General features: G+C 41.2%; 2 protein-coding genes across 2 annotated transcripts; one reads left to right on the top strand and one right to left on the bottom strand.

Annotated features, from left to right (window-relative positions):
• Positions 1-75: 75 nt before the first annotated feature.
• On the bottom strand, positions 76-4,519 carry LOC148883044 (uncharacterized). The gene is made up of 5 exons (XM_089023849.1): positions 4,289-4,519; positions 3,584-3,792; positions 3,307-3,501; positions 2,318-2,506; positions 76-1,184 (listed from the first exon to the last, which is right to left on the bottom strand). Exons 2-5 carry the CDS (start codon positions 3,785-3,787, stop codon positions 138-140), a joined length of 1,635 nt encoding a protein of 544 aa, XP_088879975.1. The 5' UTR covers positions 3,788-3,792; positions 4,289-4,519; the 3' UTR covers positions 76-137.
• A 122-nt stretch (positions 4,520-4,641) lies between these two features.
• On the top strand, positions 4,642-17,531 carry ehmt2 (euchromatic histone lysine methyltransferase 2). The gene is made up of 26 exons (XM_089023846.1): positions 4,642-4,682; positions 5,573-5,630; positions 5,722-5,871; positions 5,949-6,178; positions 6,251-6,317; positions 6,534-6,616; positions 7,373-7,493; positions 7,938-8,024; positions 8,678-8,814; positions 8,935-9,078; positions 9,144-9,463; positions 10,619-10,867; positions 10,944-11,026; positions 11,136-11,242; positions 11,494-11,616; positions 11,702-11,803; positions 11,936-12,040; positions 12,997-13,151; positions 13,230-13,397; positions 14,403-14,547; positions 14,641-14,718; positions 14,806-14,921; positions 16,167-16,253; positions 16,330-16,408; positions 16,484-16,659; positions 16,983-17,531. The coding sequence occupies exons 1-26, from the start codon at positions 4,656-4,658 to the stop codon at positions 17,158-17,160; spliced, it is 3,375 nt and encodes a 1,124-aa protein (XP_088879972.1). The 5' UTR covers positions 4,642-4,655; the 3' UTR covers positions 17,161-17,531.
• The last annotated feature ends 229 nt before the right edge of the window (positions 17,532-17,760 follow it).

The raw sequence follows: 17,760 nt of genomic DNA, 5'->3' as shown, positions 1-17,760 counted from the left end.
ATAATAATGTCATTTATAAGCACTTTTCATTTGCCATTATGAAAACCAGCAATTCCAAAGGCCTCGTAGTTTAACTACATTTACATAAAGAAAACAAGTTTATTTAATCTTACATTTCTTTGGTTTCTTTATTTTTTTTACGACGCTTGCTCAGTAACCGGACGTTGCGTTTCTTCTTGTAACCTCCCGAGCGATCTCTCTCGTTCTTCCTGCTCGTGTATAGAATTCTGCACTGTGGTTTTCCCGTGCTGCTCCTTCAGGTGGCGCCGTAAAGCGGGTTTGTGGGCGAAGCGTGCGTGACAGTAGGCGCAACGGTGCGGGCGCTCGCCGCTATGTAGGTTCATGTGATCGATGAGCGTAGATCTCTGGGTGAAACCTTTGGAACACAGCGGGCACTGGTGGGCTTTGTTGTTCCCCTTGTGCAAGGCCATGTGTCGGTTCAGGTTGTACGAATGGTGGAATTGTTTATCGCAAAACGGGCAGGAATAAACCTGGTGAGCGGAGCAGTAGTGCAAAGCCAGCGCGTGACTCGAGGGGCACGTGACGCCGCAGTGCTCGCAGATAACCGGCCCGGTGACGTTGGACGTGGAGCCCACCACGGCGACGGATTCGTCACCGCCCTCGTTTGTACCGCCGCGAGTCCCCTCAGCGGCGTCGTTCGACCGTTCCGCCGTAAAATGTGTCAAACGACTGGCGGCAAGCGGCGTGGATTTCTCCGCCTGTGCGTCGTCTAAACTCAAATCCAATCGCGGGACGTCGACTGAGAAAAAAGTTCCCGATTTCAACCCATCGCTTAAGTCCATCCCAAAGCCGCCGGACGTTCCGGGAATATACCACAGATCTTGAGACGCTGAGCGAGGAGATTTTTTCTCCTGAGATTCCACCCAGCGCCTTCTTTTGAAACCCCTCCCCGTTGCTCTCCCTCTGCCACGGGCGGGTTCGGATAATCTCTGTTTTAAAGACCGTAGTCCTTCCTTTGAGAAGCCACCCGTGCCGGGGACTTGGGCAGTTGGAATCAAGTCATATTCGCCACGCTCTTCTCCCACTCCCCTTTCTGCCGCATGGGAACGGGCATCATTATGCTCATCGGGGGCAGCTTTGGAGTCTTCCCCTTTGACGGAGTTCTGCTCATCGTCAGAGATGTAAACTTGGAACGTATCGCGATGGGCGTCACCTCCACGATCCTGTGTCAGAAAAGACGCCTTGAAGGACAACCGACACCACTTTTTTGTTTCCCTAATTGACATCAGAAAAACGTTTTATAGCATCTAAAATACCCAAAACACGCAGGATGGTATTTTTAGTCAAATGCAAAACATAAAAAAAATATGACTGAAAATGTCCCAAAAACGACTTCAAAATGACCCCGCAAATGCCGAGCTTCATTAGGTCCCGCCCCCTTGTTCGTGACGTCACGCAAGGACGTCTTGCCTTACTCGAGAATCAAAACAATGGCTTCAGATCCGGAGAAGATGCTTTCTTGTTACTCATCCAGTTATGAATATGATTCAAATAGTTCTGAAGAGGAAAGCATAAATGTTTGCAAACGATTAAAGAAGTCCTTCTGTATCATTTCGAGGCGTCTGGACTCCAATGTAGCGTCCCAGAAAATGAACAAGATGGCGCCCAAGCTCCGTTGGGAATGGGCTCATTTGTCTGCTGGGAATTTGTGTCAACTAGTATCAAATAGTAGTCTTGGTGCAACACACAATGATTCACCATCGCATTATTTATGTGTTTTCTTTCAAATTTCGCCATCAACACGGATCAACGTGAAGTTTTCAGAACAAACAAAGTACTCAAAATGCATTGTGTGTCGCTTTCTCGGTCAGGGGCGTTCCTTCAGTGACGTAGGGTGAGGACTCGTCACCAACTCGAAAACAAGACTTCCTGAATATTCAGCGCGAGTTTTAAAACGTAAAATATAGCTAAATGCCGTGGAATCTTTGTCAAATACGCTCAGTAGAAGACATTTGAAGTGATTTTACAAATTATGGACACAACATGTAAATGTCTCCACTGTGAGACTAATAAAGGCAAATCCAATCCAAGTGAACCGCAAAGTAGAAAATAGATGTCCATTTTCAAAGACTTTGCACCCATATTTGCTGTTGCCAAAATGATATTTAGCTTTCAAAAACATTACTTATGTAAAAAAAAGTTAAGTAATTAGAAAAAGAACTTTACTAATTTTTCAAAGTAGCTGCGGCCAAACCGACTACCTCACCATAAACAAGTCGGAATCGTTAAAAACACTCACGTGGTAAGTGACAACTGTGTAGTAGTACTACATGGGAATACACACACACACACACACCTTAACGCCTGATTTTTCCACCAAAGGACTGCTATTGTTGCGCTGACTGCTGTCTTGTGTGCTGTTCTCCTCCACCAAGTGGATTTCGGGGCTACGCACGCGGGAAGGTCGACCGTCTGTGGGTGATGCGATAGAATGTATGCTGCCACTAACAATCACGGGCTGAAGCGCTCCCTCCTCTCCCGTTATCTGAAAGAAGTGAAAAAAGAAAGATGTGAGCTTAAAGTAATTGGATAGTAGTCTAAAAAAAATAAGATGTGAACTTTCAAAATTAACTAATTCACTGCCAAATGATGTGCAAAAATGTGTCCACTCCAGTGCCAGGGTTTTTGTCATTGTCACTCAAATTGCAGGACCCAGAGAATAGTGAGTTTTAGGACTACATAAACATACAAAACAGCGTTCGAAACTGATTGAGAATAGACAGAATATAAATTATCATATTTCAAACTTTCATGTTGTTGTATGCTTAGTTGGCCGAACACAAGGCCCACAATGGAATCACAGAAAAAATCTGAGGCGAACAGACACAGCTTGTTAAACTGTCATCCTAAAGTAGGAGATATAGCCTTGGACGGAATTTAGGACTTGGTAAACTCCTTCACCGGAAGAGCTCATTAGCCAGGTTACAAATCTATCAGTTCATGGAAAGACAACCCGTTAAAATGTCTACGTTCTGTTGGTTTATGGATGTTGGTGCTTGTACCATGGGACGTCCATGGGCTTGGTAGTCAAATCAAGAAGGCTGTGTTAGTAATGTATCACTTAAATTTGCATATACTCTCAATAAATAGCTTGGCAGAGGATGGGCGTCAGTCAAAGAAGCGCACCACAAAGTGGCTTCATGAAAACTACACCCCCTGCCAGCAGTAAAAGACAATCTTCTGTGTTCGGGCCTTCTCTGACAGAAACCTTAGACTCTCTTCTTTCCTCAGAAAAAAAAGAGTTAATTCCTAGGTCTTTTAGGAGCAACACTGTGTGTGACTAACCTTCATTGAATTGGGATTTTTCAGCTGTATGTACTTCTTCAAAGCATCCCTGCAGTGCTCTACAATACATTCCATCTGCAGGTAACTCGCAGCAGCCAAGTAGTTAACTATCTCCTCTGGTTTAAACTGCAAAACACCGGTGTAGCAGGACTGGAGCAGATCGCACATGACTGAAGAGCTGTGCAGCATTGAAACCTAGAAATCGGTGAGAAAGATATTTTTTTAAACTATGACAACAGACACAATAGTATTTCGCATGTTGACGTTCTTGATGTACCTGAAGCTTAGAGGAAGGATTGAGGAGGAACTGGTCTCTCAAGAAGGGTGAGCAAGCAGCGAGCACTACCTTGTGTCCCTTGAACGTTTGGTCGTTGCTGGTCAAGATGGTGACATCGCAAAAATGTTGGCGAGATCGCAAAGAATTCATATGCATGAGGGTCACGTCCCCATGGCCGGGTAAGCGGAAGCACAGCATCTCCATTGTGTCTGAAGAGATATGGAGAATAGTTATTGGCAGCTCTTTTTGTAATATTCATAGCATGTACTCCTGCATCTATTACAACAATTGGAATAGAAGATATATAGATGGGCTATATACCATATTGCTTTTAGTGTTACTATAATACAATAATTGAGCACAATGGAATTTAATATGTAGTGGTTACTATAAAATCTAAACAGAGAAAGAAAATAATTGTGCAGCTCTAGAATGTGACAATAACCTCTGCACACAAAATTATATTTACTCATAATTTTAAATAACAGGCGGCCATGAACAGTCATCTCAATTCGTTGACTCCCAAACCATGAATCGTGATAATAAGCAAAGAGATAATGACGCTCCTGATTATTATTTTTCTCTTTAGCTAACACACACATGCCGAGTAGCAGCTAGCGTTAGCTTGTTGTCATCTGAGCACTCATGCACAAACAAAACAACCACACACATCCTGTTGCATGATTTAACTTTGAATGTACTCACCGCCTCCTTGTATTCTGTCTACTGTACCGAACCGTATTTATTTTTTCCACCCGACTGATTTTGTTGATCTCAAATCTTTTTTTTTACCACTTGCTTTCGGTGCTTGCTACTCCAGCCAGTCTATTTACTTTCCTACCGATGAAGATGAAGAAGCATCCCGTGACAACAGCAGTCAGTCTTATCGCACTTCCGACTGACTCTGAGTCGGCCACATTATTCGCCTTGCGCTCAGGCCCACTTGCACCGTGAACGACATACTGATTTCTGATCAGCGGGTATCCAATCATAACATCGGCTGAAGGGGGCGGGGCATGATAGTGACGTAATCACGTTCATTTCCCCCTTACGTAGACGCTCATTGGGAAACATGTCGGCTTCCGAGCCTTCGACAAAGGTAGCAAAGAATACACTTTTGGGCAGCATATAAAAACTAAACATTTGAAATTACACTTTAATATATCGAGAAAGATGACGCTTTAGAATATGGCGGCGTTTTAAGTGTTGGTTATAGGAGGTGTTTGTTTCCAAGTTATGCTAAAGTGCTAGCAATTGTGATTGTTAGCTAGCAACAAAGATGTTCAACTGTCTTGTGATATATGTGATTATCTGTGATAAATGTTCTTTGTTTATTTTTCGGGGCCCGTAATACCCCACCTGTAAGTTATTTTGCCCAATTCTGTTGAAACATAAAATTTGAATTATTCCAGTATTTTCGGCGATCAACACGAAACGTGGCCCCCACTGTACATTTTACAATGTTGTTTATTCTTATTTGTACTCGAACTTTAACCGTGATGCTTCTGTGCACAATTGGTTCAAGTTTAGTCTTTTTGTTTTGTGATGCATGGGTTGCATTACTGATGGCAGCATTTGACATAAGCACTGAGATGCCCAGCAATTGGTTGAAATATCAACCACACAAATATATGTGCACGTTTCATTAATGATTGCATTTCTGAATACAGTGTTATACGAATGCTGGGTCAGGTTAAAGAAGGTTTGAGGGTGCACATAATAACTGAACCATTATTGTGCTTTTTATATTTATGTACATTCAAGATTTCAGTTTGTTTTACACTTTAAATTTTGAAATTATTTATGTTGCACTTATTTATGTGTTTAGTTTGTTATATTTACATCACAAAAATCTGACAATTGACAAGGGGTGTGTCAAGCTTTTATATTGTACTATATACACACACATTAAAACAAAATAAAAGATAAATTCAGAAATGGAAGAATGTATAAATTCATGCTTTGGATATTGTCTTGTTTATTTCCTAGGAGACTCTAGAAGGAAAGGTCTCAGAGTCTATAGCTGGCACCAGTCAAGTCAAGCAGGGTAAGCCTCGCCTTTAGTTTATTTTCTATGTGTGGAAGAGGGCTTCTTTTTTTTGTACTATTATTTTCAACAAATGACCTTTTCCCTTCAGATAATGCTGATATCACCATGAATGCTGTTGCCACAAAAACAGAACCAACCGATGGTGTAACCCACGTACTGAGTTCTCAGCAGCCTGGAAACGACGCACCCAAAGATGGAGACAATGGTGCATCCTCCCCTGTTCATAAACCACCCCCAGGTGATATTTTGCCTCAGAATGTCCACAATTTCCTACATGAACATCCATTTGTGCTAAATCTGACCTCTCCCATACAGGGTATGCAGCCAAATCCATACCTTTGACCACCTCGTCCTTGCTGTCCTCCTCTCCTTCTACGTCCGTGGCGTTGTCCCCAGGCCGTGCAAAAATGAGTGTTTCTGGGCCTATTAGTAGTAAACCCGTCCTGCCATCTGCACTTCCATCGTGCTCTTCTCCCTCTCCCTTATCGGAACCACCAAAAATCCATCGGGCACGTAAAACAATGACCCGGCCACCACCAATGCAGGTAAACACGACAAAGTTCCATTCCTTTTATGTGTGTGTGTTTTTTTTTGTAACAAATTACTTTATTGTACAGAGCAGCCAAACAGACGCAGCACCTGCACCTCTGACGCCATCAAGGTCGTCGTCCGACAATGAAACTGGTAAGCATCTCCAATCATTAGGAAACAATATGCATTCGGTTTTTAGGTAAGTTTGAGATACTTTGTCTCAAATGCAATGTGCAGTGTGACATTTGTCTTTTGCACATCCATTATTATATTAGCGAAAATGTCACACCACCTACAACACATAATGATCCTAAATTAAGCCTGTGTTTGTGCAAAATGATGTTGAAAGTTATGTCCCTTTCTTGACAGTTGCGAAAAAAAGAAAAATTGGCATTTTATCTGCCAGCTCTCCTGACAAGACCGAGAACATTTCTGACAGCGCACAAATACCGGTAAGTCGAAGATGGCTCGTGGTACTCAAAAACGGGTATTATTCTGGGCTGTAAAGCTTTGACTGGTTCACCGATCCCGACTTCTTTCTCTCACGCTCAATCAAATTTTGTGTCTGCCTAATGGGTGTGTATCAGAGATGTTCGATCGGACACTGTGGACAAAGACTCGAACCCAAAAAGATTGTCTTTACTGCCGGCAGGAGACGTAGCCATTCATGACAGATGTCTGAATTCTGCATCCCTCTGCCAAGCTATATATTGAGAGTACATGCAAATGAAAGTGATACATTAGTAAAACATAGTTTTCTTGATTAGAATACCACACCTCTTGAGTTGTAAGCACGAACAGTTGTAAGCAATAAAACATTGTCTCTTCCATGAACTGATAAATTTGTAACCTGGTTAATGTGCTCTTCTTGTGAAGGAGTTTCAAGTCTTAAATTACACCGGTGATAAAGGAGTTTCCCAAGTCCTAAATTCTGTCCAAGGCCAAATCTCGTAGATGAAGATGACAGTTTAACAAGCTGTGTCTGTTGACCTTAGATTGACCCCAGGTTTTCCGTGCTTCTATTGTGTATTCGAGTCACACATGTTGACTAAGCATATAACAGCAGAAAACTTTTAAATATGATAACTTCTTATTCTCCATCAGTGTGTTTTTTTATACATATTTTCTAATTAAACCAATGTCCTGTCAGAATGCTGACACGAAAGCAAACAATGTAGACATTGAATCCAATTGAATATTCTTCTCAGGAATCGGATTCCGAATCGCAGAGAGACGCCCCGATTCAGAGCAAATCTCCAGGGTTTCCATGGAAACAGGCAGATCAAGCGAAAGATAGAATCAACACAGATGAGCTGGAGACAGTAGGAGGTGGGTGAGTGACAGACGGTAAAGTATTATCGAAAACATTTTAAGGTCATGAAATACGTTTTGCATGTAAACAGTGTGAAAAAGTACAATTAAAAAAAATATTTTTAATTTGATAGTCGTCTATTTCTAACCACTTTATAAAAATATGACCAAAATATGACATGCTAATATTGCACGTGGGACTATAATAATAATAATAATAATAATAATAATAATAATAATAATAATAATAATAATAATAATAATAATAATAATAATACATTTCATTTATAAGCGCCTTTCAAAACTCTCAAGGACACTTTACAGTCACAGGATATTTTTTCTGCGGGTGAGCGGCGACAGCCACATGTTACCCGGAAGTAACATAAAGTAAAAAAAAACTAAATAACATGAATGATGTTATGTTTTACTAAAAAAAATATTGCACGCTCATTTCGTTTTCAGCCGGAAGGTCCGCCGAGTACACTGAGGTTCCCTTAGATGCACTGGACATTGCTGCTGCCGACAGCCTGACACTCTCACCTCATCATGGTAGGTTCATGTTTGATGTCACTGGAAGCTACAGCTTGATAAACATCCTCGCATTTCTCTCATTTCTGTATTTTTTTTGCCTTTGAAAGTGACAAAAACATGTTATTTATTCTTATTATTTTTGGTGATGATTTGTGTAAAAGTGGTGCTTCCGTGTGAAAATGCAAATAACACTGAAGCTGTAATGATTAAATTAAAATTGGATCGATTAAACCAGGGGTGTCAAAGTCATTTTTTGCCACGGGCCACATTGTAGTTATGGTTTCCTCTCGAGGGCCGTTCTGAATTTGGGGAACCCATTAGAATGTTTAAATCCCTTCAAATATTACATATAGAGCACACAGCAAATTAATGAATAACTTGTTTTCAAATCTGAAGTCAAGAATAATGACTTTTATCGTGGTTGACATCCAAAAATATGACATTTTGGCTCAGATTTTAGCAATCATCATGGAATTTAACAAGTTTGATTTGCTTTCGCGGGCCGAAAAAAATGATGTGTCGGGCCGGATTTGGCCCGCGGGCCTTGACTTTGACACCTGTGAATTACACGAATGATTCATTTACACATTACATGCGATTAAAACCCAAATATTTGCCAATCGCATCTATCCAACCGGATCAATGACAAATCTAAAATGTCATTGTCGCAGAGGGAAGCGAAGGGGGCGACACAGACCGGCTTGAGGAACTTCCCCTTTGCAGCTGCAGGATGGAAGCGCCTCGATTCGACAGCACCGGCCATCGCGTCACCAGACAGTGTATGGCCACGGAGAGCAGCAATGGAGAGGTTTGTGTTATTATTATTATTATTATTATTATTATTTTGTCTAATTTTGCAGTTGGACAATTTTTTCTCAGAAATCACAGACTAACTTTGTATTTGATATTCCTTTGTTTAATGTGCCAGCTGAGGCCTTGTACCAACGTGACGGTCAAAGGAGAGACCATGCGACCATCAAGCCGGGTGCCTCTAATGGTCCTTTGCGAAACCCATCGCTCACACATGGTCAAACACCACTGCTGTCCCGGTTGTGGATTCTTTTGTGTCACTGTAAGCACCTTCTCTCATCTTTTACACCAGCTTTGTCTACGTTCAAACCCATTTTCTTCTTCTAGGGAACGTTCCTCGAGTGCTGCCCAGATCAGCGTATCGCTCACCGGTTCCACCGTGGTTGTGTCACTGTACTCGGTGGTGGGGGGAGCAGAACAAATGGCGGAATGCTTTTCTGTCCTCACTGTGGTGAAGATGCCAGTGAGGCTCAAGAGGTCACCATCCCTTCTTTGAGTGCGGCGACGGCTTCTTCTACCATGGTGGTCACCATGTCGGCGTCGTCCACCACCACGCCGTCTTTGCCGCCTTCTATCCCTTTGGCGCCTTCTCTCACAGCTTCCACAGGAGGGATGAAAGATGGGAAGATGCCCGAAAGGCCTGTTAGGTAAGGTTTCTTATCAAGGCTCAAAATTATGTTTTGTGTGAATATACTATGCCGGTGAAACCATACTCATGTTCTTCTCTACCTTCGTGGCATCTCCTTTACATACAAGTCCTCAAGCCCGTTCACCTTGGCACATTGAACACAATTCAAGCCCCCAAATTAACCGTGAGGACCTCCACAAAATGTGTTTGAAAACATTATAAGATAAGCTAAGCTAAGATAATTAATTATATTAACTTATTCGCCGCCATTTACAAATTTAGTCGGGAATTGAAAAGTGTGACGTGGAGCGCCATTCCAGAATTTGTTTCGGGTTTTGGTTTTTCTTGTGGGAGTGCCGATAAAGCGCTGATCATACCTCTAGCAGTGTTTTTCCCTTCCACAAGGGGGGAAGCATTTGCCTTTTGTCCATGTTAGCGCTTTGTTACAGCTTGTTGAAGCGTATGTACAGTAAATCAATGTGTATGTATTTTATTGTATTGTATTGTATTTTGTATAGCCGCCTCCATTTCAAGCTTATATAACTCCAGACCCACATAATTTAGGAATTACCTTTTTTCTGATTTTGTTACAGCTTGTTGAAGCGCTATGTACAGTAAATCAATGTGTATGTATTTTATTGTAATTTGTATAGCCGCCTCCATTTCAAGCTTATATAACTCCAGACGCGCATAACTTAGGAATTACATTTTTTCTGTTGAAAGTACTGAGTGTAAGGTTTCTTATGCTTAATTGTATGCTGATGTAGTCCAAAAACTTAAAATTCTGTGGGTGCTGCAATTTGAGTGAAAATGACAAAAACCCTGGCACTGGAGTGGACACATTTTTGCACATCGTCTGGCAGTGAACGAGTTAAGGAAATAAACATGACTATTTGTGAGAAGTGATTGTGCTATGATGGGTGACCGTGTGGGCTTATAATATCAAAAGGTACTAAATGAAAAAAGGAAAACAATCCCGAAATAATCGATCAAAAGGTTTCTTCAGCCGTCATCTGTACTTTTTTTGATAGTGTCGGATGTTTCGCTTCTCATCCGAGAAGCTTCATCAGCGAACTAAAATTTGCTGGTAGCACTGGCCCTATATATATTTATATATATCCCTAATGTCCGAAATAAAAATCCTTGACTTCTCACCATCAACTACCTGCACCAGTGCACGGATGCGCAGCCATGGAATGCCGACTCTAACAGTGGAGCAACAACAACAGCAGCAGCAGGCGCCGGCGCCACCTGTGCCCTCCACCGCATCCGCCGCAACAGTGTCACCTCCCGAGGAGGGCGTGGACAGCGTGGGGCCGTCTGTGTGTATGCCAAATGGGAAGCCAGTTACCCCCAGTGCTCTTCCACCAGGACCCAGTAGGGCAGCGCTCCAAAAGGCAATTCTCACACAGGATACCGAAAGGTTTGCTGTATTACTCTTTATCAGCTAAAATTATACAAATATGATTTTTTTTTAAAAGATCATACATTGTTTTTAGGAGAAAGAAACTGAGGTTCCACCCACGACAGCTGTACCCCGCTGCCAAACAAGGCGAAGTCCAGAGAGTTTTGCTCATGCTAAGTAAGTCAAAAATCATCCAGTCAACACACAGAACCATTTCAATCGTTTTGCATACGTCTTTATAAAAATGAACGTTACAGTTTGTGCATTGTGTCTTTGTTTCTCCAAGTGGAGGGCATTGATCCCACATACCAGCCTGACTCTCAGAATCGACGCTCTGCTCTGCACGCGGCGGCTCAAAGAGGTCTTTTGGAAGTCTGCTACATACTTCTGCAAGTGTGTGAGGCCATTATTTATCTCGTTGTTTTTCGTTTTGCCATTTTTCCCCTTTTTTTAGAAGTCATAAATACCCTTGGATTAAAGCTCAGAGTCTAGACTTTGAGCACATCTTGATTTTTTTTTTATTTTGTATCCATAGTGGTACTGTGTACAGCTAGAATGCTCAAAATGGGATCAATGTCCAAATATTTTTGACCCTAAATTTACATTTTGTGTCATAACTAAATGATAATTTTTTTCACTGACAGGGTGGTGCTCAAATTGATGCTCAGGACAAGGACATGAGAACGCCTCTTCTTGAAGCCATCGTCAACAATCATGTCGAAGTGGCTCGATATCTAATCCAGAATGGGGCTTGCGTCTACCATGTTGTGTGTATCTTTTGCTGCCCAATGTAACCGTTTGTATGTCTAGTCAAGATTTTTTTATGATCATTTTTAAAAAAATTTCTCCCAGGAGGATGATGGATATACGGGTCTCCACCATGCAGCCAAACAGGGCAACCTTGAAATTGTCAATATCCTACTGGAGACGGGACAGGTGGATGTAAATGCACAGGTAAAAAAAACGGCAAAAAAAGCTCAAGACAAAGTTCCTTTCCCGTGACGGTGTGGTTAACTGAATTTGCGTGCAAGTTGGAAAGCAATGTAGCAAATCACGACTGTGACACGGTTTCGTGGCTCTTCTCAGGATAACGGTGGTTGGACGCCAATCATCTGGGCTGCAGAGCACAAACACGTGGAGGTGATTAAAATACTGCTGAACCGAGGAGCTGACGTTACCATTAATGACAAGGTGATCGCTCGACGTCTCACACAAAAGCTTTTCCAAAAGTTGTTTGAAAAAAAAGAATTCTTCTTCTTCAAAAGGACATGTCTTTTCTCATGATGTATAAATTGGATTAGCCTTTATTTGTCTCACTATGGAGACATTTACATTTCACAGCAGCAAAGCTATGAAAGTAAGAGGAAAGGAAAGGAACAAGTAGAAAAACAAATACAGGAGCTGCTGTAAAGGCAGCTACTCTCGTGACGCCATCTTGAAGTAAAAAACAACAACAAAAACTAAATAAACAAATAATGTGAGACCACACAAAAGACAAAGTCATTCAATTTTAAGCACTTTGGACCCTCTTTGTTGCATGAAGCCGTTCTAGATGAAAGAGGAGAGGATCAAAACGTCCTTTTCACCAGTGGATCAGAGCCATCATGGTGAAATGTGCACGTCTGCTACAAGCTAAGTGTTGAAATAAAACACAAAGCTGCAGCATCCATTGACGAAAAGAGATTGTCTCACATCACGTAAATCCGCTTCAATTCCAAGCTGCGGTCGTTCCACATATGCATTGGTGCTCTGCGCTGATGCTCCTTTCTTCTCATCGCGGGTTCCTTAAGCCATTCATCCATCCAGCCACAGACTGGATGCAGACATTACACATGCAAAAAAAGCACAATGGCCCCAGAGCTGTCCAGTGATGACAGTCAAATGGCACTGATATTCTTTCCAAATCAAAAACAGTGCTGGCATATTCATGCTGCCGAAAAAGGCGCAACCGCTCAGCAGTCTCCTCCTTGATTAACGTCGTGGCCAAAAATGCTGAAAAACCATTCGTATCCATTCCACACGATGCACAACTCTAAGTGACAAAAGAAAACACAAAACCAACAAAACAAGATGGCTGCCTACTCGGGCGCCATCTTGGACTTCTTTCAAATGCATAAATAAAATCTCCTTTTTTTTCCCTCCCATAGGAGTTGAATGTATGTCTACACTGGGCAGCGTATGCAGGAAATGTGGACATTGCAGAGATGGTGTTGAACGCCGGGTGTTCCCTTGTCTCAGTAAACGTGCACGGTGACACGCCACTCCATATTGCCGCAAGAGAAGGCTACTTGGAATGTGTTACGTGAGTCTGGTTTTCGCAACATCAAGTGACCCGAAAAATAATAATAATGGTGACCTCCTTTGTGTGCTTTTTCTTTAGCTTGTTTCTCTCGAGAGGTGCAGATATTGACACGATAAACAGGGAGGGAGACACGCCTCTCACCCTGGCTCGACCCGACACGCCGGTATGGGTCGCGCTCCAGATCAACAGGAAGATACGAAGAGGAATAACCAATCGGATGCTTCGGACAGAAAAAATTATCTGCAGGTTGGTCATGTTGATGTTTAAAAAGTCCCATGGAAGAAATGTCATTAGTTTCTTATGTAGGCTCCTCGAACTGATTTTTATTCCCCAGAAAATGTTTTTTAAAAAAATATCTGAAGTGTCAAAGGAAACAAGAATTATAATATATTGTCCGTACGTCAGACTGACACGCTAAGGACAAATTGAAACACTGATCTGTATTGAATACAAAACGCAACACTATAATTGGACACTGTAAACAAATGCCCGAACACAGGAATATTGTCTTTTACTGCCGGCAGGGGGCGTAGTTTTCATGAAGCCACTTTGTGTGCGCTTCTTTGACCGACGCTCAATCTCTGCCAAGTTTTTTATTGAGAGTATATGCAAATTTAAAGGACAACCGACACCATTTTTTTGGGTTCCTAACTGACATCAGAAAAACGTTTTATAGCATCTAAAATACCCAAAACACATAGGCTGATATTTTTAGTCAAATGCAAAACACCAATATAAAGTTAAAGTGTCCCAAATCTACTTCAAAATGACATTTAATTCAATACCACGCCCCTGGACGTCCCAATGGTACAAGCACAGACATTCATAAACCAACAGAACGTAAACATTTTAATAGATTATCTTTCCATGAAGATTTGTAACCTGGCTAATGAGCTTTTCCTATAAAGGATTTTACCAAGTCCTAAATTCCACCCAAGGCTAGATCTCCTACCTGAGGATGACAGTTTAACAGGCTGTGTCTGTTCACCTCAGATTGATCCCAGATTTTCTGTGCTTCCATTGTGGGCCTTGTGTTCGGCCAACTAAGCATACAACAACATGAAACTTTTAAATATGATCACTTCTATTCTGTATATTCTCTATTAGTGCTTCATAAAGGAAGATGCATCATGAAGCTTCTTCCTTTGCTAATGAAATGTATTATTATTATTATTATTATTATTATTATTATTATTATTATTATTATTACCCAATCAACACTGCTCGTGTCTGCCCCCCACCACCTCCTAGTGACATTGCCCAAGGCTATGAGAACGCACCCATTCCATGTGTAAACGCAGTAGATGATGAAGGCTGTCCTTCAGACTACAAATACGTTTCAGAAAACTGCGAAACGTCAGCAATGAACATTGACCGTAACATTACACATTTACAGGTAAGATTTTTTATTATTATTATATATATTTTTTAACCACTATTCTCCACCAAAAAAAAAGCTACGCTGTATGACGACACATTTTTCCCCCAGCATTGTGGCTGCACTGATGACTGCTCTTCGAGTAACTGCCTCTGTGGACAGCTCAGCATCCGCTGCTGGTATGACAAGGTAAACCAAAATCCAGGTAAATCCAAAACGATGGGAATGTATTATTCATTCATTCATTTCTTTTTTTTTTTTCTTTTTTAACAACAGGATCAACGGTTGCTTCAAGAGTTCAATAAGATCGAACCACCCCTAATTTTTGAATGCAACATGGCTTGTTCTTGTCACCGTTCATGCAAGAATAGGGTGGTACAGGCTGGTATCAAGTAAGTATTGGATTGGATTAGCCTTTATTAGTCTTGCAGTGGAAACAATTTTTTTATTTGCAATTTAGAATTATCATCCTCCAATTCTTTTAAAATTTCCCAGATGCATCCCTGTACAGTGATACCTCACTTTAGCTAACAAACCTTTCGCCTTACGAACACTAAATTTGCGATAATATAATCTTGGCATACAAACTAGTTTTCGGGAAACACACGGAGCGCCACAATGGCTGGCGGACTAGTTTTTGGCGGAAGAACACCAAACCACACGGCCGAACAGCGCCACCGTGGTTGCCGGACTACTTTTCCACACCTCCTTACTCTGAGTGCATATGCATGGTTTGCTATCGAGTGGATACTTTTGCTATCATGGGACCGAAAAAGACCCCACCACAGGCTAGTGTTAAGCCAAAGAGGACACAAAAGAAAATTACGGTCAAGCAGAAGAAGGAGAGCATCAAAAAACACGAACGAGGTGTGCGTTTGTGTGACTTAGCGTCCCAGTACATGGACGCTAAGTCGACCATTGCTACTAAGGGTGTTTCTGTGTTGTCTAAGCAACGATTTCAGGCAATAGAAGAGGTTGAAAAACTTCTGTTGATTTGGATTAATGATAAACAGCTAGCAGGGGAGTGTGAGTGAGGGGGTATTATCGCCGAGAAAGCATGGCAACTTCACTCAGATATCATCAAGAGGCAACTACATAAATGACCATCACAAAGGTAAATAACACGACTTGATTATACAGGACAGTTTATTTATTTAATTCCAATACAATAGCACATTTATTATACATACAATAAGGTATATTTTGTGTAGTTTTAAAGCTTATTTAGGAGAATATTATGTTTTACGGGGACCTGGAAACAGATTATTCTCAATTTTAATGGTTTGCTATGGGAAATTAATGTTTGGAAGACACACTTTTCGCCTTACACACACTTTCTGGGAACCAATTAACTTCGTAAACTGAGGTATCACTATATACAAATCAAACTGGGTATCATATTTGGTTACCTTCTTAATATAGGTCAACTCTTTTTTTATTTATAGTACTACAGAGAATATCGACCCTGGACTTGTATTAGGTGAATTTATGTTAGTTTTCTGTGTCGTTAATATTGCGATTATGATTGAAAATATACCGCCGTTCATTTGTGTTATTTTTCTGACATTGTTATGATTTTTCCTCACATTCAATCCACCCACCCAAACCTCCTCAAATGTTCCTCTCCCTCCTCTCAGAGTTCGCCTGCAACTCTACAGGACAGAGAAGATGGGCTGGGGTGTCAGAGCGTTGCAAGACATTCCCCAGGGAAGCTTCATCTGCGAGTAAGAGGAGACCGTTTGCTCCCTTGAAGGTTTTCACCACTGATGCTTTCATGTAAAATCTATTCAACCCATGCAGATATGTGGGAGAGCTTATCTCAGATGCAGAAGCAGATGTTAGAGAGGATGACTCCTACCTTTTTGATCTGGACAATAAGGTCACGATATATATATAAATCGCTCAAGTTATGCTGCTCAATTGATGTCTAACACATCATGTGTTTTCTCTGAAGGACGGGGAGGTGTACTGCATCGATGCTCGTTACTACGGGAACATCAGCCGCTTCATCAACCACCTTTGCGACCCGAATCTTATCCCGGTGCGTGTGTTCATGCTGCACCAGGACCTGAGATTTCCACGGATTGCCTTTTTCAGCTCCAGAGACATCCTTAGCGGCCAGGAACTTGGGTGAGAAGTGTTGAGATGTTTTGACAACATTCCAGCCGCTATTTATTTTAATCACACCAATACTACAACGTTGGCTAAATTTCAGCCTGATGAAGATCAAAAATTAAGATTTAATATTTCACAGTTTACACTACCACTATTGTACTTTATATTTTCTTTATTTGAATTATCAAGCAGCATATTTAATAGCCAAATGTGATGCATATTACAGTTGCTTTAATGCAATTTTTGCAGTCATTATCGTGACATGGTTAACTACGCTTTTGGTAGTGATTCCAGTGAGCCGATATATGAACTGAAAAAAAAAAATAATTCTGTCACAGGTTCGACTATGGAGATCGGTTTTGGGACATTAAGAGCAAATACTTTACCTGCCAGTGTGGCTCAGAGAAATGCAAACACTCTGCGGAGGCCATTGCTTTGGAGCAGAGCAGAATGGCTCGACTGGAAGCTAGTCCTGAATCAGGAGCAGACTGCGGCGTGACCATTCCCATCATTTAATAGCTGAAATATATTATAAATGTGTCTAATGTCCGGTGCTTTTTACTTTCTTCTGTGTCAGTTTTACATTTTTGCCACCAAACCACAGACTGAATTGCAAGGTCAGTGATCATTTACTTGATGCTAAGACAACATGAAATAGTTGTCTTGTATTTTCATTCATTCATTCTTGTTGAACGTTGTATATTTGACAAAAGATGTATCAGGATTAATCTGCCATTATAAAACCCTTTTTTTATATTTACTGTTTGTGCCAAGAAAATGCTTATTTTCTACACATTCTGCGAAGCCAGAAATCCAATGAGGTAGCATGTACTGTGTTGCGTTTTGCTGTTTGTTTTTCATACCTTTATTTGGAAATAATAAAATAGAAGAACATTTTTATTACACTGAACCCTTCCAGCATTGTATCCTCTTACCCCTCGTAGGTACCCAGTACCTCAAGTACATTAAAAAGTTTTTCTTTAAACTCGAATAAAGTAGAGTAACATAAAATGGTTAGCCATGGCGATAAAAGGAGGCTAACAATAGCACAGAACGTATAAAGATGACGTCACCACTGTCATCGACGCATCACTACGTTGTCTCCAAATGGCCAAA

The sequence above is a fragment of the Hippocampus bargibanti genome, linkage group LG20, assembly GCF_051943395.1.
Source record: "Hippocampus bargibanti isolate YZ-2025 linkage group LG20, ASM5194339v1, whole genome shotgun sequence".
In the NCBI taxonomy this organism is placed as follows: domain Eukaryota; kingdom Metazoa; phylum Chordata; class Actinopteri; order Syngnathiformes; family Syngnathidae; genus Hippocampus; species Hippocampus bargibanti.
The sequence above is the reverse complement of the archived record's forward strand: the minus strand, read 5'-3'. Positions and strand labels throughout refer to the sequence as shown.

What these genes read in the sequence shown, in the direction of transcription:
- ehmt2 (XM_089023846.1), top strand. Translation starts at nt 4,656, where the DNA reads ATGTCGGCTTCCGAGCCTTCGACAAAG. An exon ending in TGAGCTGGAGACAGTAGGAG is followed by an intron (nt 7,494 to 7,937) that starts GTGGGTGAGTGA and finishes TTTCGTTTTCAG; the next exon opens with CCGGAAGGTCCGCCGAGTAC. An exon ending in AGGTGGATGTAAATGCACAG is followed by an intron (nt 11,804 to 11,935) that starts GTAAAAAAAACG and finishes GGCTCTTCTCAG; the next exon opens with GATAACGGTGGTTGGACGCC.
- LOC148883044 (XM_089023849.1), bottom strand. Translation starts at nt 3,787, where the DNA reads ATGGAGATGCTGTGCTTCCGCTTACCCGGCCATGGGGACGTGACCCTC. An exon ending in ATCCTTCCTCTAAGCTTCAG is followed by an intron (nt 3,502 to 3,583) that starts GTACATCAAGAA and finishes ACCGATTTCTAG; the next exon opens with GTTTCAATGCTGCACAGCTC. An exon ending in TGGAAAAATCAGGCGTTAAG is followed by an intron (nt 1,185 to 2,317) that starts GTGTGTGTGTGT and finishes TTTCTGACACAG; the next exon opens with GATCGTGGAGGTGACGCCCA.